At 44.5% G+C, this 22,372-nt stretch overlaps 3 protein-coding genes across 3 annotated transcripts; 1 reads left to right on the forward strand and 2 right to left on the reverse strand.

The window, feature by feature from the left end:
• Nucleotides 1-669: 669 nt before the first annotated feature.
• Nucleotides 670-4,244, reverse strand: si:ch211-63o20.7 (Serine/threonine-protein kinase pdik1l-B-like). Its single transcript, XM_047021694.1, has 4 exons — nucleotides 4,146-4,244; nucleotides 2,834-3,706; nucleotides 2,406-2,631; nucleotides 670-1,347 (listed from the first exon to the last, which is right to left on the reverse strand). Exons 2-4 carry the CDS (start codon nucleotides 3,602-3,604, stop codon nucleotides 1,094-1,096), a joined length of 1,251 nt encoding a protein of 416 aa, XP_046877650.1. The 5' UTR covers nucleotides 3,605-3,706; nucleotides 4,146-4,244; the 3' UTR covers nucleotides 670-1,093.
• Nucleotides 4,245-8,349: 4,105 nt separating this feature from the next.
• pnocb (prepronociceptin b) lies at nucleotides 8,350-16,887 on the forward strand. The gene is made up of 3 exons (XM_047022363.1): nucleotides 8,350-8,429; nucleotides 13,615-13,833; nucleotides 15,121-16,887. Exons 2-3 carry the CDS (start codon nucleotides 13,708-13,710, stop codon nucleotides 15,712-15,714), a joined length of 720 nt encoding a protein of 239 aa, XP_046878319.1. The 5' UTR covers nucleotides 8,350-8,429; nucleotides 13,615-13,707; the 3' UTR covers nucleotides 15,715-16,887.
• Nucleotides 16,888-16,985: 98 nt separating this feature from the next.
• On the reverse strand, nucleotides 16,986-22,262 carry znf395b (zinc finger protein 395b). The gene is made up of 10 exons (XM_047021309.1): nucleotides 22,033-22,262; nucleotides 21,015-21,196; nucleotides 20,485-20,645; nucleotides 20,184-20,302; nucleotides 19,667-19,860; nucleotides 19,261-19,361; nucleotides 18,821-19,082; nucleotides 18,248-18,343; nucleotides 18,020-18,138; nucleotides 16,986-17,833 (listed from the first exon to the last, which is right to left on the reverse strand). Exons 2-10 carry the CDS (start codon nucleotides 21,135-21,137, stop codon nucleotides 17,722-17,724), a joined length of 1,287 nt encoding a protein of 428 aa, XP_046877265.1. The 5' UTR covers nucleotides 21,138-21,196; nucleotides 22,033-22,262; the 3' UTR covers nucleotides 16,986-17,721.
• Between the last annotated feature and the right edge of the window lie 110 nt (nucleotides 22,263-22,372).

The following is a 22,372-nucleotide window of genomic DNA, read 5'->3' on the forward strand; positions in this document are numbered from 1 at the left end:
GTTCTGATCTGTGTTCAGTGTACCTGCGGGTATGAAAAATGGTTTTCTAATCCAGCAGTTGATTATGTTTTTTTGTTAATTACAGTCAGCTTTCCTCGTTTGGTCTGTTGCTGGCCAAGACCGATGCTCAGTAATAAAAGATCTGGTCTCATACCGGATGTATGATCCAAACCAGTTGAAATTGGTAAATTTAATTTCCTGTGAAAGATGGATGGCCTTTTTTAAAGCGCAAACACACACACACACAAAACAGAAGTGTAAAACACTTTCTAGGAGGGTGTTGCACAAACAAAAACAACAGAAGTTTTATCTGTAATGAGAAAATGGTTGGAGTTGGGGAATTACGTACATCCGCGATATCTTTAAATTATTATTGCAGTGTTTGTCAGCAGAATTAGATACAACTACAGCATTGATGAATGACCATGAAGCACTGTTTGACTGGGTTGACAGATCCAGTTATTGGTTGCTCAGCAACTGACTGCAACAACAAAAAATAAAAAACATCCCATAATAAAAATTCCCATATATAGACTGTCCTTTATCAACACTGACAGCCTGGAAATTATTCAGGGGAAATCTCACCTTCCAACTTTATAGATATAATACAGCTATCCTGAATTTCCCAGTTCAAGAAATGAAACAACACAGATTATAATCAGTCCTGGCAGGAACAGCCAATACTCCATAAATATGTATTTATTGCTAAGCAATACTGGGTAATGTTACAGAATATTGAAAAAAACATCAAGTGGTTAACTTAAGTTGCCACAATTATTCAAGTATAATCCATGATGAAGCACTAAACAATATTATTGAAATATTTCATACAATTCAGAGCAACAAATCAAAACTCTTGCTTTAAATATCACCAAAGTCAATTGATGTTAGCGGAAAAATTCTAATTCCAGACAAAACTCAATGCAAGGCTTCAAGCAGCAGTAAGAATAAACATTCCATTTTTGTAGGTGCCGTACACACTGAATAATCCATTACATCAAGATGTTGGGATATTCAAGTCACTGTCACTGCAGATAGAGACTGTCTCAATCTCCATAACAGGAAGCTCATATTAAAGTTAAACACCTTCAAGTCATCCAGGACCGTGACAGTCGGTTCCCTCGCTCAGAGCAGAGCAGATCCTGCCTTCCAGCTGTGCAGCCCTGGGCCTGGCTTCAGGGTCTGAGGCTAGCATGTCCTGGAGCAGCGCACACACGGCCTGGCCAGGAGGGGGCGGTAGAGGGGGAGCACGGCGGGCCTTCAGGGGGATACACAGCTGGAGGTCTGGGTTCTCGCTCAGGGCTTCCCCAAGCGGCATCAGCCAGCGGCCCTTACACACATAGGCACCTGAGAGAGAACAGGGAGTCATGCGTTGGTGACTAAAATTCATCTTCACTGTGTGCTAACAACAGTTAAATCATTTAGTGAGCGTTAAAGGATGGTATGGGAGACAACCAGGAGGTAAGGTTAACAGCTTTTACGTTTGACATTTCTGCACACCCTGTGCTCCCTCCCACCCCCCCTCTCTCGTACTGAACAGACAAAATAAAAATGGAGCGTTGTCTAAATGGAGGGGAGGGAAAGAGAGGGAATGGATAATTTGAGGTATACTAATGGCCCGCTTTAACCGGCTGTGGAGTCTCCCACCTGGACTCACGCACAGCTGTGGGGGAAGAGACGTAACGATGAGCTCCAAAGTCTCATCATGTTTTCTAATCCTGCAGCCTCCAATACCCCCAGCCAACCCCTCCTGCTTCGACAGCTCTTCCCACCCAGGTGGGGAGGATAAGCCTGGCGAACCATCGCTGGATCGCTCCGCCCAATAGCATCCTCCGTGGATGAGTTAGGGAGTCAACAACAGAGCAGGAGAATATCAAGGCAGGACAGATTACCAGGCGAAGAGGAGATGGGCTGCTCAGGGAGTCGAGCAGTGATATTTCCCCTCAGATGCGTCATCACCTGACGCAAAACGGGGGAGCAACAATTGGACGGACTGCTGTGAGGTATTAGGTAGAACTTTGCGACTGCAAATAGGCTAGCTCTAATCGCCACAGTGTTTCTGACATACCAATAGCAAAAACGGTTTCCTCCTCTCCCATTGCTATGACTTATCTGGCATCATATACAGACAATTGCCCGGCTCGGCGTTTGCCTCATGCAGACCTTATTGAGGGGATGTTTTCATTTAGCAGACACTTTCCAAAGTGACATACAAAAGGGGAATTTGAACTCGCAAAGTTTTTTTTTCGCAGTATGAAAAAACAGACAACACCAAAATAGTAAACTCTTCAAGGGACCCCAAATTCTTAGAGGCACCCCTGGCTATACCCACTCCCAAACCCATCTGACCGTTACTGTCATTATCGTTAGCCGTGAGCAGAAGACACCCTCTCACGGTGGCTCACCCAGCTGTTCCTGCGTAGATCCTTCCTCCAGGAAGGTGATCCTCTCCAGGACGGCCCAGAACATCACCCCCAGGGAGAAGATGTCTGCCTGGGCTGTGTAGCTGAGCCCGCCCCATACCTCTGGAGCCATGTAGAAGTCTGAGCCGCAGGTGGAGGAGAAGTGCTGCCTGGTCAGGTCACACTTGGCCTGCCCCACGCTCATCTTACACAGGCCAAAGTCTGCCACCTGGGGAAGGACACATGAAAACCAAAACAGGGACATAATGATTAAATGATCAAAGAGTAAAAAACGCAAGGTTTTTCAAGGTTTTAAGTTGTTGATCAGCGTTTCTGATCAACTTCTATGAAGCCCTTTGAGACATTCCTTGTTTAAACAGGGCTATACAAATAAACCCTGATTGGATTTGAAGTTGGACTTGGCTGCCTACCTTGACGACGGGCCCGGCAGGCGTGAGGCAGACCAGCACGTTGTCAGGCTTCAGGTCCCGGTGTGTGATGTGCAGGCCGTGCAGGAAGGCCACGGCACTGCCAAGCTGCTGCACCACACTGTGGTTCAGCTCAGGGTCTGGGGCTCCAGAGAGGAGATACTGGTTCAGGTCCCCCCCGTCACAATACTCCATCACCAGCCAGAGGGCTGAGCAGCGTCTAAGACCACTAGCCTCCTCCTCCTCCTCAGGAGCTGGTCTCTTCCTGGGCCTGAAGAGCTCTGTGTTAGTCCTGTCCAGAAGCTTCGGTCTGGATGAGTATGAATGAGTCCTGTCCTGCCTGGATCTGGCGAAGCAGGTGTTGGTCCTGTCTTGAAGTTGGGGCCTTGAGCGGTCAGAGTGGCTTTTTCTCCGCTGTGTTTTTGATTGAGAGAAGGGCGAGTGTTCCCTCTCCTGGGTCTTAGAGCCTCCAGACACGCTTCCCTTCAGGGCACTTTCCACCAGCTCCAGGGGCAGCTGGCCAGGCTTCAGGGGCTGCAGGGTCTTGGGCCCAGTCTGCAGAAGGCAGCCGTGCAGAGCGATAACATTGGCGTGGTTCTTAGCCGTGGCTCTCATGGCCCACAGCTCCTGCAGGTACAGCTCAATTCCCTCTGGGCTTCGGCACGGAAGACGCTTTATGGCGACACATTGTCCCGTTTTGGAGACGTGGCCCTCAAAGACTACTCCATAGCTGCCTCGTCCCACCTCTCTTTCCAGAGTGTACAGCTCCTCCATCTTCACTCCCCTCTCTTTTAGAAAGGTAGCTGGCTATCTTAACTTGTGTTTGGAGATTCCTGGCTTGAAGTCAGTGTATTTGAATGGTGAGATGTGGGGTAGCTGGAAAGAACCATGAAAAGAGGAAACGTTTGTGAAGAGCGATTGTTTAGTACCTTGCTAAACCAATATTGTTTGCTATTGTACAGTACCACTAAGAACTAGCTAACATCAGTCTTAACTAAAGAGAAATAGGGGGAACATTTTCACATTTTAATAATTTAGCAGATGCTCAAATCCAGAGCGATTTAGAGTAAGAGCCGGGAATCGAACCGGCAACCTTCTGATTAATAGCCATGGTTTCCACTTCTTTGGAAGTACTATTACTGCACTGTACAGTACCGGTCAAGTGTATACTAGTACTGCTTACTACTAGTGGCTCTAGCTAATCCATAGTAGTTTCCCTGACTCTGGCTCTAGAGCTAGCAATCGTTTAATCATCGGTATACTCAAGACAGGACATAAAAAGCTTTCTTCGAAAAAGAACAATCTACAAACGTACCCATGAAATTGCAGGTATCCGCAAGTAAAAAAGTAATTAGTGCTAACTTTTGTAGCTACCGTTTAGATGTCAAATCAAAACAAAAAAGTATCACTTCCGTTTTCTTGGACATTCGCGCTCTGAGCCAAACGTGCAAAGTGATTGGGTGCAACATGACGTTAGTTTGTCTTGATTGGCCTATAAGCATGTCTCGCGTAATTTAAACAGCCCATTATCATTTAAATAAACATTTTGAACGCAGAAGTATTTTCGCTGGGTTTCGTTCGTGCATCATTATTTATGTTCGATCATTGAAACATATGCAATATATATATGAGCAATATATATAGGCCTACCTGTGTTTCACATGGCTATGATACAAAAAAGATTAAACATAATTACTGCAAATCCACTAATGAGAGAAGATTGGTGTCCCTGTCCCATCATTCAGAAAACGTTTCAGGAGTTTACCACACTTCCCTGTAGATCTAAATCAAAGTGATTAATTATGATTATCTGTCCTAAAGTGCTATATGAATAATTCAAGAATCAAATACCGTTATGCATCTATCATACTGGTGTGGACATACTACATAGCCTACAGTAGTAAAGGCAATCATATACCCATAATCGTCTATAAAATACAGCAACAGTCACACATCAGCAGGAGTTATTCTGTCTTTTAAAGAGAACGTTCTGCTTCTATGATAACTTGGTTCCAATTTTCACAGCTGAAGAATCAATGTTATCAAATTGTCTTTTGATAGTAGACGTTCTTATTTCAATCAATTTTCAATTTGGTAAGTTGAAATAGAAGGGGGGGAGGGGGGGGGGGGATTGGACTTGCACAAGTATGAAAACATAAACAAGGCCCACCACTGGGCGAGACAGAAAAGTTTTCTCATACTTTGGTATGATTCACATATCATGAATTCCAGTCACTGAAAAAGTACGAAAAAATCAACTTCAATTACAATTCTGTTCCAGACCTTGACAACGACTCCACCAGAGAAGAGTACATAGATCTCAGTGAACGTTTTCACACTGAGGGAACTAGAATGAGGAGGTCAGACTACACAGTCACATTTTTGTTCTGCACAAAAACCTGAAATGTTCATGTTCAAATAGTCACAGTATGACTCCTGTAGTATGTAAGGGTTTATCTTTCGTTTTCACTGTATAGAACAGTGGCTTTGTGCAATAGGAAATCTACTGAGCCCCCCCCCCCCTCCCCATGCTATCCCCCCTCCATGCATCATTGCTCATTTTATAATGTGCATACGGGAAGCCCTCATGGTCATTGCCCCCCCCCCCCCTTCCTCCCCCACACACATACACACACACTTACCCACCCAACCCAGGTTTACAGTTAACAGAGCAATTAACTGTGTAGTTATCATCGACGTCATTTGCTGATCACAGATAACTTGAAATGAGCATGTGTCTTTCTGAGATAGTAAAGACTGGACCTGGACACAATGACTCAGTGTGTCACCGTGACGACAGATGACACACAGCATATGTGTGTGTGTGTGTGTGTGTGTGTGTGTGTGTAAGAGAGAGAGAGAGAGGGGGTAGAGACAGAGGGAGACTGGGGTAGAGAGAGAGAGACGGGGGTAGAGAAAGAGAGAGAAAGAAGTAAAGCTCTTATCTGGGAGCCTGAATCATGAATATTGTTCATTACCAGAAGGAGATGGAGTCAGTCGCGCTTGGCTTGTTTTTATCTATCAGGAAATGCCCTCCATTCTATAACCATATCTCATTCCCTTTGACAGATACCTGCATACAGACAGTGCATAATACAGTCTTATTGATATCAATACAAAATACCCACAGGTGTTTTGGAGGATATAGGGGCCCAAGATTGAATATATCTCACCCAGAGCAGTTAGAGCACTGAAGGCATAAAAGATTCTGATATGAATTACAATGTTAATTACCACTGTTTTTGACTGACTGATATTTATGTGGGCTTGGCCATGCATTGTTTGCTAATTATGAAGTCTACCAACAAGGGACCTTTTAATTATTTCACTGATTGAGGTCAAAACCTTTCATTTAATTCTGAATCTTCCTGTCTTCGGGCCAGCTTCTCACAGAGAAAAGATAAACAAGTTGTCATCCAGTGTTTAATTGAATACTGGTCTATCATGTAAGTTCACATCTAACTTTTCTGTCACCAGCCTTTCCCATCTTTAAGTAAGCATTGCAAGCAAGAAGTTGAATGACGTAGTTGTAAATCCGACTCCTTAGCTGACCTTGTCTCAGCCCAGTTTGTTTTACTATCCCTGTGCAGGTTTATTTGACATATTCATATATTGCATTTAAAGCACTATATAATTAACTAGAATCAAATCTGAATAAATAAAACAAGTATTTTACACATGCAGTAATTTGATAACTTGGTCTATAAACAGAAAATTCTAATTATTACCTGACTTTTTATTGGGGGGGGGGCTGTGATTATTTTCTCTTATGAATTTAATGACTTTGAACCCAAATTAATAACAGGTTCAGTGTTGAAATTGTCCTGACAGGTGCCATAAAGCAGGACAGAGATGCCCTCAATGATTCCTGTTGTATACGCTCTGTTGATTTTCACTGCTGAGGAGGGCAGTAAAACTCGAAGCTGGCAGGGAGGGAGATGAGCTGTGACATTGGGGAGTTTGTGTCACTGAGTATAGAAAGCTGTAGAAGAAGAAGACTGTTGGTCATGATTAGATATTGGATCATACATTTTAAGATTTTTTTCTGTTTCGAGTGTGGAGAATACAGTTGGTTAAACCAACAAGGACCTGAGTATGTCATAGATTATTAGCTTTTTTGATATTTTTATTTGATGGCGCCGCTTGTTTTTAAAAAGCAATTACAAATTTGAATGTGTGTTTATTACTGCTAATCCTTCTTTGGCATGATACAGAAGATCAAAGCTGGGTTATGAATAGACGTTTTCAACACAACACCAGTAAACGATCCGGGGGTTGTGATTATCCTAAAACGCTGTCCAAACAGTCCGGGCTTGCAGCCCCGCAAGAGAGAAAAAACATCCTCTGACATAAGTGATAAGAACAGGCCGGTTTGTGTCTCATGTTGTCACAGTGACAGGCTTCAAAAGCACCTCAGTGTGTACGTGACAGATGGAGCATGGTGGCACCAGGTGAGTTTGACCTTGTGCATCACAGAGAGCACCCAGGCCAACCCTCCCACCTGTAGGTGTAAGTGCTGATAGATAACCCCTGTCCACAGAGCAGAGGATATCACTGACAGGCTTCTGGAGTCCTTATCTGGAGTCCTCAGCCTTGCACCTCGACTTCCACTCTGTGTGAGTGTCTGGATCTGGATACAAGAGAGGAGATTGGTGTCAGACCTTACAGGAACAGGCGGTCAGAGGGATAGTTTGTGCTTATACAGCTCACTCATAAGTAAATATTGATCCTCATCTCAGCAATCATCCACCCATAAGGCTGCCGCCACCACTGAATTACAACAAAACACATCTGCCATTATCTTCATGATGATGATGATGATGATTATCATGGTCATTATTTCAATTATCCTTTGTCATCATCAATGCATTTTTTTCTCTATCCCTCTCTCTCCCTTTTTCTATCTCTCTCTCTCTCTCTCTCTAATTCACAAATGACTGAGCTTCTGAACGTCTTGCAACTCTGTTGAAGAGGCAACCATTACACCAGAGTCCACTGAGATCTCTGTGTGCCCAGGGGCAGACTTTGTTATTCATCCACAATAAGCTGCATGATTCAGACTGTCCTATGTTCACCTTGATGTATCCTCTTAGAAGGAGTTGCGGAAGTTCATCGATCACAGATTGATCGTTAGGGAGATTGTGTTTCGACAATTTTTCAAAATAGTTTTTATTGCCCGTCATGACCTTAGTTGTGGCTTTGCTTGTGAGTTTGAAGGAAACCTTAGACATCCATCCTTTACTTTGCAACTTGGACTTTGAAGTGGATCACTGCGGTGTATTTTTAGACGCATTAGTTTCTTCTTGGGAATACAAAAGAAATGACGGAGGCAGGACCTCATTCGTCAGCATGCATCGGAGTGTCTCTCCACCTTGTGCGTAACAGGGTGGACGCCACCCCCGCCCCCTCCCAGAGGAAGGAGAGGAGCCGGGGGGGCTGGGAGGAGGCAGGGGCTGAGCTAGGGGAAGGGGAGTGTCGTTATAAGAAGCCAGGGATGAAGAAGAAGCATTCATTCAGTAGTTGAAACTCCCAACGAAAAGGATAGAACACTGCAGCACCTAAGCGAGACTTACACTTTGTCACCAAGTCACAAACAAAGGTAAGAAAGATGATGTGGCCACCTGCCTTTCTTCTTCTTCTTCATTCTGAGTGTATCTACCTATTTGTGTGACTACACAGGACTTGTGCGTCTGTGCAGGTGCAGTGTGTTTACAGGAAGGGGGAAGAGAATAAGGTTATACCTAAAACACTTAACAGGTACTAAGCTGACGTTACAGTGAGAACTTGCCTTTTTTTCATTGATAACCTGTGCTCTAACAGCAGGGTTATTTTACACAGGTTGCTGTAGTTGAAAGAGTATCTCATGCCCACGTTTGTTCACGTTTAGTTGCTTGTTTGGGTTATCGCTGTGGGAACTTGGTGTGTGACTTCTTCAGTCCATGTTTGTGGCTGAGGCAATGGCTTCTCGTTGACAGTGTTTGTATAGCTTTTCTTCTTCTCTTTAACATTATGGTTTCTTTCCATCTTTCCATGAGTCAGCGCTGAGTCCCCTGGCCCATGCCTTCATCATGTTGTCCTTATATCCCCATAGCACCAGGTCCACTAGCACCTTAATTAACAGGTTGAGAATCACAACCTGTACAAACTCCCTTATCAGTACTGCTGACTGAATGGTTTTGAATTGGTTCACGCTGGTGACAATTAATGTATTGTTTTCCTACAATTTGATCAATACGTATTTCTGCTCTTTGTGGTGTACTTGGTACACTGAAGTTGAAAATAAATGTTAAGATATTAAACTGGTGGGTTAAATTACAGAAATGTCCTTTTTCACCCATCAAGACGCTTCGAGAAAAATCTAAATTTTGTGAAAAGGCATCAAAATGTGTTCTGTCATTCTGTTGTAGAATATTATAAGGGTTTATCAAAATAATATTTTTTTAATTGTAATTACCTTTAAATTGACGTGGGGAGTTTAATCTGATTTGTTTTTGAGTTTTATAGATTTTCACCTGTAGCTTTACTCTCACCTCACAATATGTGTGTGCTTAATCCTGGGCCAACTGCATCAGTATTCTCAGTCCCACGACATTATCATAAGCACTTCATAATTGTCATGGTTTTGAAAAAGATAATAGTAACAAGTTAATTATAGAAATCATACTTTTACATTCCTTCTTATCAGAAATAACATAAACCCAGAGATAATTAATAGTTACAGTACCATATATAACTGCTATAATAGCTGCTATTCATATTGAATCAAGTTTATTATTAGACTATTGTGAATCGTATTTTAAAACACATTTAGTCTGCATTAGAACCCCACACCTGCTCTCCTTGTGCTCAGTGAACACACCACACCCAGTGTGACCTCACTGTGTCTACAAGAGAACGCTTGGAGGCTTTCACTTTAGAAATGATCCCCCAATTATAATCTCAAACTCGCTGAATAGATTTTTTTTTTCAAGAAGCTATTAGGTACATAACACATTATTTTAATTGATTACAACAGTCGGGTCTTGTTTGCGATTTCATATTCCTAAATGACTTTCTGAAACATGACTGAACCCATTAAACCGTTTAATGGATTTACCAGAATACTCCTTTCTGTATACTTTCTGTATACTGTAGTGTTTTAAGAGGACAAGTGTTCCATTGTCGAAGTCACTTATTGCTTTATAAGGGTTTATTGAAGGACCAATGTCTCTGAAAGAAGGACTCAAATAAGAACAAAGAGTTTCAGCTTCTGCCTGTATCATCACATAAGATACTGTGTGCATCTGTGTCGTGATCAGGCACCGCTGAGAATTTTGGGTCTCATGAAGAGAATTGCAATTTGGACCCCTCCCCATTTTCAATATGTCACAACCCTTTCAACACATTTTAATTCCAAGCTTTTCAAGGGCCCTTCCCCCACTGTGGCCCTTGGTAGTCAGTCCCTCTTTCCCCGACCCCCTTCGACGGTTGTAATAGATTATTATGCATTTTCATGTTATATTTTACAGTTCACCTGTTGTCCTCTACCAGTTTTCCCTTGTGTGTCGTTTCACTCCAGCTGGTGGCTTCAACACAGTTAAGTACATCTCATTCTCTGTGTGAACAACAGACAGAGCAGGTGTCAGCTCAGTTAAAAAGACAGCGAGGAGACAGTGACAGTGCAATGATCTTCCGTCATCCTCTAATTTCTTCTGCACTGCCCCATCTTGGGTGAGATGAAGGCAGTGTACAGGAGAGTACAGATCAGATCAAATTAGATATATTGTCTGTTATTCACACAAATAAGTATTTGAGTACAACAAGTGCATCTTTAAAAAGTGAGACATGACAGAAGACAAATTGTACACACATGCATATATTTACATTTAGTCATTTAGCAGACGCTCTTATCCAGAGCGACTTACAGTAAGTACAGGGACATTCCCCGAGGCAAGTAGGGTGAAGTGCCTAGCCCAAGGACACAAAGTCATTTCGCATGGCCGGAATCGAACCGGCAACCTTTAGATTACTAGGCCGATACCCTAACTCCTCAGCCACCTGACTCCCCAATATACTGTAGGTATCATGCACACACAGGTATGTTTACACCAACAACCAAAAAAGCACCAAAATTTGACCAAGTAACGTAATTTCAACAATTGACTGCAATATCACACAGCACTGTACACAGAAATATACATAACAGAAATACATACAGCTGCAGTATCCTCACGTGGTGTGGGCCTTTCTTTACAGAAAGAAAATGATCCTACTTTTGTTACTGCCACTGCACTCTAACTTCCTCTCCCTGTGTGTCCCAAACACACGTTAACAATGGCCAGTCACACCAGCCTGTTGTCCTCTCCCCATTCTCTTCTCAGTTTGTTCCTTTAACACAAAACTCTTGATATATACATTTTATAAATATTACATTCAAATTGGACAAATTGTTATCCTAAAGAAGAGTCGATGGCCTTTCAGTTTGTCTTTGGAACAGTTATGACATCATTGTTGTTTTGCCCACAGAAACTCCATGAAGCCTGTGATTTTCATTCAGAACGTGATAGGAAAATGAGTGTTGGCACAGATGAATGCCTTTCTCCAGGCAGTAAATGTGTATATGGAAGCAAGCAAGGGTGAAAATTAATGTTTCTGATGATAAACTCAATTAATTGGATAGACTATAATAACAACAACAACAATTTTGAGGGGCCGAAATGCAGACTCTATGAAAAGGACCACATGCAGAACATCAAAGATTTATATTGCTTTCTCTGAAAATCCACTTAATTTCACAATTTGTCTTAATGCCTATAGCACTCCTTTCCAATTACTAGATACTAGATTGTTCTTGCTACCACTTGCTACCAGACATAATGCAACAATAACGTCATCTCAACTACAATATTGCGTCATTCTAAAGTTAGGACACTGCAACAATAACAACCGTTGCATTATATTTCAAGCAGAAAATGTGTAAGAAAGAAGAATATATATTTTGTGTGTGTGTAATTCTAAAGTCAGGACACTGCGACAATAACAACAGTTAAATTATATCTCAAATAAAGTACTGGGGAAAAGCAACAGTATGTGTCCAGGCTGTAACAGGATAAGAATAAGCTGTGCGTGTCTGAAGCCCACAGCAGATAGAATGGAGGCTGGTGATAAAATCAAGATGCTGATTCCATTAGGGGGGAGGGGGGACACAAGTGTACAATTGGATAAACAGATTCTATGAGATTAGGCATTTCAGATTTGCTCCTGAAGAACCAAAGGGCGATTGCAAAGTCAGGCACACACACACACACACACTGTCAACACACACACACACATATTTAATTTTTCTGCATGTCTGAGCATAGTACACACCTGGCTGACAAGTGTTTTGGAAAATTGAAGCAAGCTCATGAAAATAGGCGATGGTCCGGCATGTTTAAAACATTGTCACCTTGTCAAATATTTGGTTGGCATTCAACTTGTACTCTACTGTGTCTACCGTATAACTAGACCTGTGTGTGTCATGCATCACACTATCTGCACTTGCAAATTCCAGAACACAAAACAAACTCATTAAAAAAGTAATTATCAGAAAGGATATAATTATGCTTTTTTCAAAGTTACTTTTGAAAAGTTAATCAGAAATATCAGTGGGTATTAGATGAAATAGGAGGATAAAGGATTTAATAATTAGCTCACAATAGGGTCAGGGACTTTTATCGACCACCCATAGAGAACTGCTCATTCATAACCCACCCATATTCAGGTATTTTTCAATGGACAAAGAATCATGGTGCCATAATGTCCTTAAGATCATAATGCATGGTGTCAAACATATCAAGAGGTTATTCAGTCCAAAATATATGAATGTCCAACTTTTTCTTTCAGACTTTTATTTAGGCGCTGTCTGAGTCAGAGGTGCATCAGAGCTGCGTCTGTGACGAGCATGTTACTGTTCATTTACCGCTCATTACCGAACTCTGCGCTCATTTGGAGCCTACATCCATTACAGACCAGATTAGTTTTATTAGTGAACTCTTCACTTTGGAACTTGGAGAAGAAGGAAGAAGCATATGGAAGAGATGCCAGGTACATTAGGAACATAGGCACGTATTTTTGAGAACATTGCAATAAGACAGAGCCCTAGGGTGTCCGTTAATTCCCCCTTTCTGAATGGAAAAACAAGTATAGTCTAGCTCTAGGATTCTGTTACTCCTCAGTTGATTCCACGGTTGCGAATCACTAAGAAAACAGAGTCTTGGGTTCTGCAACCAAATACGTTTCCAATGGATCCAAGGTTTGCATTGAATTCAAGCAATGGATGATGAATGATTTAGCGTATCATTTGGTCACATAAGTGATAATTGGTCGTTGTAGAAACATTTCAACTGTGAAGAAATGCGAATCAAATTCTCTAATGGCTTCCCATCACAGCTAATGGAGTCATTTCATTGCCATAGAGTGTTGAAGGGTTCATTTAATCCGCTGCGGCTACCCTGTATGAGTCACCCCACTATTATCAATACCACACAAACTGTCAACTCTCAAATCTGCTGACCTTTTATGTACAGTCTGTCCTTAACATCGTATTGTCATGAATTTAGAAGTTAGGGTTGATGTTGTCTGTGTGTCTGCTCCAAAGGTAGACATGTGAAACCTCCTTTAATATCTCTCCTCCACAGTGTCTTTCCTACTAACACTAAGCACTAAGAACAACCCTCTAACCTCCCTCTCTCTCTCTCTCTCTCTCTCTCTCTCTCTCTCTCTCTCTCTCTCTCTCTCCCTCTCTCCAACTCCTTATCCTTAAGACTGACCTGCGTCACAGGACCTCCAACTGGTCCCCTGCGCGCCTCCCACATCTACCCAGCAGCTCTCTCCTGGAGCCAGTGTGTTAGTGAGCTATGAAGAGCCCAGTGTGGAGCCTGCTTCTGCTGGCCTACCTGTGTTCCCCTGGAAGGAGTGACTGTCAGGGGGAATGTCTGGCCTGTGGCCTCCGTGTGGCCCAGCAACAGGCCTTCAACACTCTGGTATGTGTGTTTGTGTGTGCATGTGTGTATTGTGTGTGTTATGCTCCTGATATGGGAGTGCAAGCGCCTTGGATACCATATGTTCCATAACAATGATCACGCTGTTTTGAGTCTGAAGCACCCGATTCCTCCCCAACTTTTAACGCGTAACTCCACAGCACACTTGATGGATCTGCTGAATGGACTGAGTAACCACGTTGCGTAAAAATAGTAGCGTTCTGTTCACGTAGCAATTGGGATGCTAATTTTGCTAATGATGATGTGGACAGGGACAGCTGGGCCTGGAACAGAGAGGTAATAAAACAATGTAATTGACTGCTCAGTATCAGCTGTTTTGGCTGGCTGCATTGATTGACACACAGTATTAGCTTCCCACGTCGTATTACCGTATGCAGCTTTCAATAGAGACCAGATGGAGTCTTCTGGGAGATAGTTTGCCACTCTAAACTGCGAGGGAGCAGCGCCCACACGCTGGCACACGCTCAGACACACGCAAACAATGCTCAGTTGAGGCATGTATCCAAACACACTCACACATACAGTCACACACACAGAGAAACAAAGTCACACACATATACACACACAGGCAGTCACGCATATATACACACACACATACTTTCATACTACTGCAATGATCTAAAGTGGAGAATCCCCTGGAGAGCCCATTTCATTTGCAACACATAATTAATTTCCTTTTCTTCGATCTGCTCCATCTTCCTCAAGTCTTTTGATGTGGGAGCAGCTTCTTATATGACTGTCGTTAATTGATTTCACTGCAGTGGGATCTGCCAAGCAAACAGGATTTGTCTCTGAGTTTTGATCTTGACGTTATTGCACACAAACCAACACATTTACCCAGATAATCAGCACTCCCCAAGTCAAGCCCGTGCTAAAGCTCTACAAGTTCTCTTGACAAACATGGCTGACTGGAGACTGAGGTTCTGGGCCTGATAGCAGATGAAGAGATTGTTAAGTGTGTGCCACTCAGCCCCAAACACCAAGGGCCCTGAAGCAGCAGCCTAGTCAATAGCAAAGACATAGTTTCCTGGTTAAACAGATAAATAGAGGAATAAACTGATAAACCCCCCCCCCCCCCCCGGTCGTGACTTAATGACTGAGGAGAAATGTGGAGGTTAGACCAGTTGAGAAACACTGGCATAAAGGAATACTTGTCAATGTAAAAACTGTGACAACTTTGACTCAATAGTTTATCTTGGTATTTTCATGGGCGTTGTCTCTGTAAACATGAACCCCTCTTCCTGTCCGTCCCCCCGTCCCCCCCACCAGGTGTGTCTGTTGGAGTGTGAGGGCCTTGTGTCTCCCTCCCTTACCTGGGAGCTGTGTCAACAGGCTGAAGAGCTACCACAGTACTCTTTACCACCAGAGGGGGGCGCTGTGTCCAAGAGAACAGGAGAAGAGTTCGCCTTGATTCCAGAGGACCTGCAGTCTGACGGAGAACTGCTCTACTCCGCTGGCATGGCACGCTTCCAACAGGAGGGGGACCTTGAACGACGCAGTGCCCAGTTCGACTCTCCTCAGCTGGGCTCGACCGAGGAGGGAGAGGGTCTGGGTCTGGGTCTGGAGGAGAGGGAGGAGGGCGTGACGGGTGAGCTCCAGAAAGGGGATGATGCGACCCCTTTTGACGTTTCCAAGCGCTTCGGGGGCTTCCTGAAGGGTCGCCATGGATACAGGAAGCTGATGGGCTCCGTCGGAAGGCCCCTGCAGAAACGCTACGGCGGCTTCATCGGGATCAGGAAGTCGGCCCGTAAATGGAACAACCAGAAGCGCGTGGGCCAGCTGCTGAGGCAGTACCTGGGCATCAGCAGCCGCTCCGGAAGGTTCCGCAGCGGACCTGGGGCCAGGAGACCGAGCCCACTGTAGTCTCAGAACCTCACCCCTGGGTCCTAATGCCCCTCCGTCTCACCCTCCTCTTCCTACTCCCCCACCTCCTCTATCAAATTACCACACCCCTAGGTCCTACTGCCCCTCTCTCCACCCTCCTTCTCCTCCCTGTCTCTCCAGTTACCTCATCAACCGTGATTGCAGCTACGGTCGTCTCTATAGCTACCTGAACTGTGACCTCATAGATCTAGTCATTCGTGTCAGAAGAAGAAGAACGCCGTTCCTAATCTCTATTCTGATGTTGTGTAAAAGAAGTAACTAGCAACATAATGTTTACTTTACACCATCCACATGATTCCACTTCCCCCACCCCTACCCTTAACCTTGTGCATACATACATCTGACCAAATAAAATGACAGTAGAGCAATTGAAAATTGTCTCAGTATCATGAGGACCTAACATGGATGCACAAAGGTCAATCCATATCTACTCTCAAGTCCCGAGTGAATGCATGTACGCACTTTACTTTAAGACATCAAGCACAATGAGAAAATCTTATGAATGGTTTGGTCTCAGATCAGTTACCTGCACAGTGCAGGTTTCCATTTACATTTGAGGGATAATTATTATTATTATATTATCCCTTGCTCCATTAGTGATACCAAGTTTCAATGTAAGATGTGGATTGACAGTGGTAGACGTCCATCAAGACAATCTTTTCCCTTCTACAGAACCCGTTTACACACTGCAGTGCAATGACAGGAAGGAACCCACTTAGTTCATCCTGAATGGCTGTACAAGACTGCCATCTTGTGGCCATAATGATCCATTATGATCAATTTCAAAGTGTTAGAAATATAGATGTCCAAGACTTCCTGTTCAGTCTGATCCTGACACAAGTGAGGCATACGGTGCAGGTGGCTAACTACTATTTCCACTAATTTGTCTACAAAAGTGAACTTCATATCAAAGATGTTTTTGTTAATTTTGTTTTGTCCATTAGTCAGTATTTATCATCTAATCTACTGAGGTATGAGTGAGGGAGTGGGTGGGGACGTCATGTGGGTTTGTGTCTGTGCATGTGTGCATGTGGTTGTGTGTGTGTGTGTGTGTTTGTGAGTTCATCTCTCATCTGTACGCAAAAAAATTGTATACAGAATACAGTGTACATTTTACAATTACATTTCTATTGTGTCATCGAAAATTCATGAAACCTGTATAGAGAAAATTACAATAAATTAGTTTGCTATCTCTCTTGTGGATTGTTATGTCGAGGCATTCTCCGCAATTCGAAATTCTCAGTGATTTATTAGTTTTTTTATTTTTTTATTAGAATGCTGTTAACAAATTCAATCTTCTAATATGGCCAGTTCCCTTGAGGACCGATAGTTTACAGACCAGAGCAGAATACTGTTTCCAACATGGGGAAGAAGGATGTACAGGATGAACTTTAGAGAGTATACGAGTCAAACAGAAAGTAGCTTATTCTTGACAAATACATTTAAACAAAGTGCCTGAAAAACATCAAGAGGAGGCCGTCTGCCCTTTACGTGGACCAAGAAAAACGAGTGATGAAAAAAATTATAATAATGAAAACAAAATGAAAAAAAGATACAAAATACTCATGAGGAATTCATAGCACACAATATAGAAGTATTCATTAAGTATTGTAGTTGCCATGAGTGGAAGAGCTTGGAAGATGTTCAGAGTCTTCTACTACATGGTTGTGGAGGGTTAAGGGGACGGGTCCTTTACGGAGGGGAAAGAGCAAGTCTACCACATGACAGTCTTAACAACTAGCACCACTGCAAACATCTGAAGTCAAGGTGCACAGAATCACTCCACGAATTTCTTGGTAAAGGAAGTGAAAAACGAAAAAAACACAACTGATTGAAATAAGGAAGAAAGCGTGGCTGTTGTTTGTCTTGATGGAATCAAACCTTGATGTATCTTTTTTTTATAGTACCTCTTTTCCAATCAGCCCTCCTTTCTCTCTTTCACTTTCTCTCTCACACACACAAACACACATACACACATAAACACACTTAGTCAGGGAAGCGCTGGCATGCTTTTTTCCAGCGACAGGCTGTGCACCATTGGTCTTTGCGCTCCACACCGTAAACCTTACGGCATTTCTTGGCCTCTCCCCGTCCCTTCCTATAGGAGGACAAGAGGGACACACAGAACGTATAGAAGTATGCACTTCTGTCATTACTAATCGCACGTCGCTGTGAAAAAAGTGTTCGCTAAACACATATATTTGAAACAAAATACATAAAACATAATAAAAAAAAAAAAAAACCTTGACGAGGCGGAGAACGGTGACGATGCGTGCCGATGTACCTGAAGGAGCAGTGAGCGCGGGAGGGGGATGAAGTCATGGTCTGGAGCCTGCTGGTGGTGCTGTTCTGCTGCAGCCACTGCTCTCCCACACTGACAGACCTGCAGCGAGGTCGCACCGTCTGAGAGGAGGAAAAGATGTTAGCCGAGAAGGACGATCCGCAGGCACGCCAGGTAGACAGACAGGATAACAGACAGATGGGTTAACAGACAGGCTGACAGATGGCCCACCTGAGCATTTGTATGGCCACACACTGAGATGGGGGGAGTCCAGCACTGGGAGGCGGGGGTCTGGGAGGCCACCGTCACCTGGACAGGAGAGCAGGCCTGTAGGCAGGGAGGGCGGCACACAGCACATTCCTCTCAAATCCAAAACACATTCAAACTAATGAGCAGCTCATCCGGCAGCACTGACCCCCCTCTCACCCCTAGATCTGGGCTAGTTGTGCCAGTGACTAGCAGGCCTCAGGGAGGTGTCGACTGTCTTCTGTCACAAGCGATCCACTTCTGATATAAACTCTGGATAACCTCTGATACTTTCTCTAAATGTTTCGGGTCATGTAAGCTAGATATGCAGATTTTGCTGACATTTTTGTGTTTGCTAATGCAAAAAAAATGCAGAGTAGTAGTTTAATTTATTTAACAGGGACCATGCACAACACAAACATTGGGCCAAGATTAGCAATGTAGCTACTTACATCTGCAGTCCATGGGCAGGAACATATTCAAAACAATCCAGTGAATTACAACCTATTCAACAATCCAATTAGTAAACAAATGGTCAAGGCCAGTGAAGACACCCACCTGATAAAGGTGCTCAGTGTGGATCTGCCAGAGGCCGCTGGGGGCAGAACGGCTGAGCGAGCAGGGCTGGAGCGGGCCAGAGTTGGACCTGGGTCTGGGTCCTGGGGGGATCTGCAGGTCTGAGGAGGGAGGAGAGCCACAGGAGGCCCAGGGGGTGTGGGGGGTCTGGGTCTGGGGTACCGGGCCGGTGTCCACTGACACTTCACTAGAGAACTTAGTGTAGTAGAAGTCTTCCTCTCTCTGCGAGTGCTCTGATCCACTTCTGTGTGAGTGAGTGTGCATGCGACAAGGGTGTGAGAGAGAGGGGGAGTGAGAGACAGCGAGATAGAGAGCGAGAGAGAAAGTAAGAAAGAAAGAAAGACATTTCCACGTTCAGGCAGTATGAATAAAGTGATGTGGTATTTTGTTATTCATCTTCAGCTGTCGGTCGGTCAGCTCACCCCAGGTGCAGCACCCTGACGTGTCTCTTCATCCCGACCGAGGAGGTGAGCACCTTCCCACAGCCTGGCCACAAGCACCTGTAGGCCCCTCTGGAGGAGCTCTGGACACACACACACAGACAGACACAGACAGATAGACACAGACACACAGACAGACAGACACCAGGGGCAGAGGATAAGGACCAGAGCACAAGGAGCTACGCAACGGCTCTTAAAACAAACTTGAAAAGGGGTGAAATCAACCACAGCAACAATAGTCGGAATCCATGTGCTTGTTTTTGTGCGGCATAAAGGTGCATGCAACATTCTCGCCTAGGACAGGCTGTGTAAAATGAGGCTACTGTTTGTCTCTCTCTCTCTCTCTCTCTCTCTCAATCAAACAAACCCTCACACCGTCTGTTCCCACCTTTGACTTCCTGCCAGTTAGCTCCTCCCACTGCTCCGGCTCCATGTGCAGCCCTTCGTCTGGGCTGCTGTCCATCTCTGTGACGGACGGGGAGGGGGCGGGGCTGACGTTACCATGGTCCCAGCTCCAGTAGCCGCTGCTGCCGCTGTCAGACAGCTCGCCGCCAGCGCACTCCATGTCCCCCGGGGGCCCGGCTACAAACACAGCACTGGTGTTACCATCACCACACAGCACCGTAATACATTTACATTTAGTCATTTAGCAGACGCTCTTATCCAGAGCGACTTACAGTAAGTACAGGGACATTCCCCCCGAGGCAAGTAGGGTGAAGTGCCTTGCCCAAGGACACAACGTAATTTCCCATGGCTGGGAATCGAACTGGCAACCTTCAGTTACCTTCATTACTAGCCCGATTCCCTAACCGCTCAGCCACCTGACTCCTGACTAATACACCACATACCACCATGTGTGTGCATGAGACTGAGATTGTGTGTGTGTCTGTGTGTGTCAAACTGACCTGGCCCAGGGGTGGGTTCTGACTGGGGGACACTCTGGACAACAGGACTGCAGGACAAGCTGGTCAGAACCATGGCGGCCATGATCTCATCCATCTCCACCGACTCTGGACTCCGAAATCTGACGGTACGAGACAAACAACAGTAAGAACAACCACCAATGAGATTTATCGAGGATTTCATTCGCATACCGTATCGACACAACCTTTTCAGATCCTTAAAACCATGCCGTGAAGCGTTTACAGTCAATACTGAGAGCAATCACGAAGCACTGTTGGCTGTCCTCGATTGCAGGAAGATCACCTGGGCATTATGGGAGTTGTAGTCTGCATTGGCGCTGGGGGGTTGGCCCAGCCCCCCTCTGTCCTCCTCTGGGGGAAGAAGACAGGCCCCTGATGATTGTCCGCTGGGCCGGTACTGGGCATCCCTTTGACGCTGTCCTGCCCACAGCACTGCATGTACACCTGGAGGAGACAGGAGAAAACAGACCCTATATTATGCTACCTCCTTGGTTGACAAACGAAACCTTCATGGAGTCTTCTGATATCAGTGGGAGATCAGAAGTGAAAAGTTCTAATAGCATTTTGGTGGTCAGAGTCCAGGAACACTCTGTATCTGTCTCAGGGCAATATAACATCTCGGGTACCAGGCATGGTGCAACAGTAACATCTCAGCTACAATATTACATAGTAGAGTGCAACAAAAACAGCATCGCACTTTAAGAGCAACATCAAATTATGCAATTTCCCTAAATTCTGAGACAGTTATGTGACAACTCAGACACCAAATCACAGGGTGAAGTAGCTTAGTGAGATCAACCCACGTGCACCTACCAGACTCTCCTGGAGCTCCGACCTGGGGGGCCTGCTGGGCATCCCTGACTGGGCTGTGGAGGGACAGGACGGGGGCCGTGAAGGCGAGGCCTCATCCGCTGCCCCTGGTCCCGTAGCTGCCATTTTTAAGCCTGATCGGAGGTCTCACACCGCCTCGACGCCCGGGTCCCAGACCTTACTCCCTGCAGAACACGTTGCCAAAAAACAGCAAATACGTGAACTCTAATGTGATTTTGCGGTGCATGGTTTTGTCACTCGGGAAATGTGTAGGCCTATTTCAGGACGACTCTTCGTTTGACTTCATTTTGCAGTAATCTATGTTTATAACGCCTGAACTGCTTTCTTTCATACATGCGGACGCTTCGGGGATGGAATCGTAGGCTATACAAAATGTGAACGGTATTGTATTACAAACTCCAACGTCGACTTCCTGTTTCGCTTCAATTCACAGAGTCATTATGTATTGACATTATAGGCCTACTTCTATATTTTGATTATATTTACAAGGATTATGCTACCATTTGGCAGAATCAAAAGGAAAATCCGTATTTTATCACATTCTCTCCTCCAATAGGCGAGGATTTCCACTGGTAAACAACACAGAAACCGTGGGCGGCCCAGCTGCGCTCATTGGCTGAAAACTGATTTGCAAGAAACACACCTCTTTCTGACAACGTGTTCGGACACGAGTCTCGGCAGGAGCGATAGAGAGGGGAAGTGAAATAAAGCAGCAGTCTGCTTTGCATAAAGAGGCAAAAATAAATAAATATATAAATAAATTAATACAAGTCCAAGTTTGTCCGGAACATTAATAATTGTAATGTCAGAAATAATGCAATGTAATCCAACCGACCAGAATTGGGCACCATTGTCAAACTACAGAAACAGGCTACACCGGGCAGAAAATACCCCCGTGATAGAATATGCAAAACATGGGGAAGCTTTCAGTAAACTAGAGTTATGTTGTTATACATCTAGTTGTTATCATCCGTTAACACAAATGAAGTAACTGTTTTACCTTTCTTGGCGATAGAGACCGTGTCCCGTTTGAGGAGCAAATCGCCGCTGACTGCTTTTCTCGTGTCCCACCGTTCGCCGGGTGTTCAGTCCAGTGAAAGGGGGGATGGACCGGAATGGGATGCGCGTACGTGTGATCGTACGGAGGAGCTATGCCGAGTGCGACAGCTGGGCTCAGACAGTAGTCTGCTGCGCTGTAATGCCGAGACGCAGAAAGGATGATCTGGGTGATAGGTTACCAGAGCAGAATCGTGCATGCACGCAGCGCTATGACAGTCCCGGCGGAAATAAGAAATACAAAGGGCAATTTATTTTTGTGCTCATCAGTTTACGGGTATAAT

Source organism: Hypomesus transpacificus, chromosome 6 (assembly GCF_021917145.1).
Source record: "Hypomesus transpacificus isolate Combined female chromosome 6, fHypTra1, whole genome shotgun sequence".
In the NCBI taxonomy this organism is placed as follows: domain Eukaryota; kingdom Metazoa; phylum Chordata; class Actinopteri; order Osmeriformes; family Osmeridae; genus Hypomesus; species Hypomesus transpacificus.

Excerpts from the sequence above, each read along its gene's own strand:
- pnocb (XM_047022363.1), top strand. The coding sequence starts at position 13,708 with ATGAAGAGCCCAGTGTGGAGCCTGCTTCTGCTGGCCTACCTGTGTTCC. Across the intron at positions 13,834-15,120 it reads AACAGGCCTTCAACACTCTG|GTGTGTCTGTTGGAGTGTGA; the intron begins GTATGTGTGTTT and ends CCCCCCCACCAG.
- znf395b (XM_047021309.1), bottom strand. The coding sequence starts at position 21,137 with ATGGCAGCTACGGGACCAGGGGCAGCGGATGAGGCCTCGCCTTCACGG. Across the intron at positions 20,303-20,484 it reads ACAACTCCCATAATGCCCAG|ATTTCGGAGTCCAGAGTCGG; the intron begins GTGATCTTCCTG and ends TCGTACCGTCAG. Across the intron at positions 18,139-18,247 it reads GTGGCCATACAAATGCTCAG|ACGGTGCGACCTCGCTGCAG; the intron begins GTGGGCCATCTG and ends TCCTCCTCTCAG.
- si:ch211-63o20.7 (XM_047021694.1), bottom strand. The coding sequence starts at position 3,604 with ATGGAGGAGCTGTACACTCTGGAAAGAGAGGTGGGACGAGGCAGCTAT. Across the intron at positions 2,632-2,833 it reads CTGCCGGGCCCGTCGTCAAG|GTGGCAGACTTTGGCCTGTG; the intron begins GTAGGCAGCCAA and ends GTCCTTCCCCAG. Across the intron at positions 1,348-2,405 it reads ATCTACGCAGGAACAGCTGG|GTGCCTATGTGTGTAAGGGC; the intron begins GTGAGCCACCGT and ends GTTCTCTCTCAG.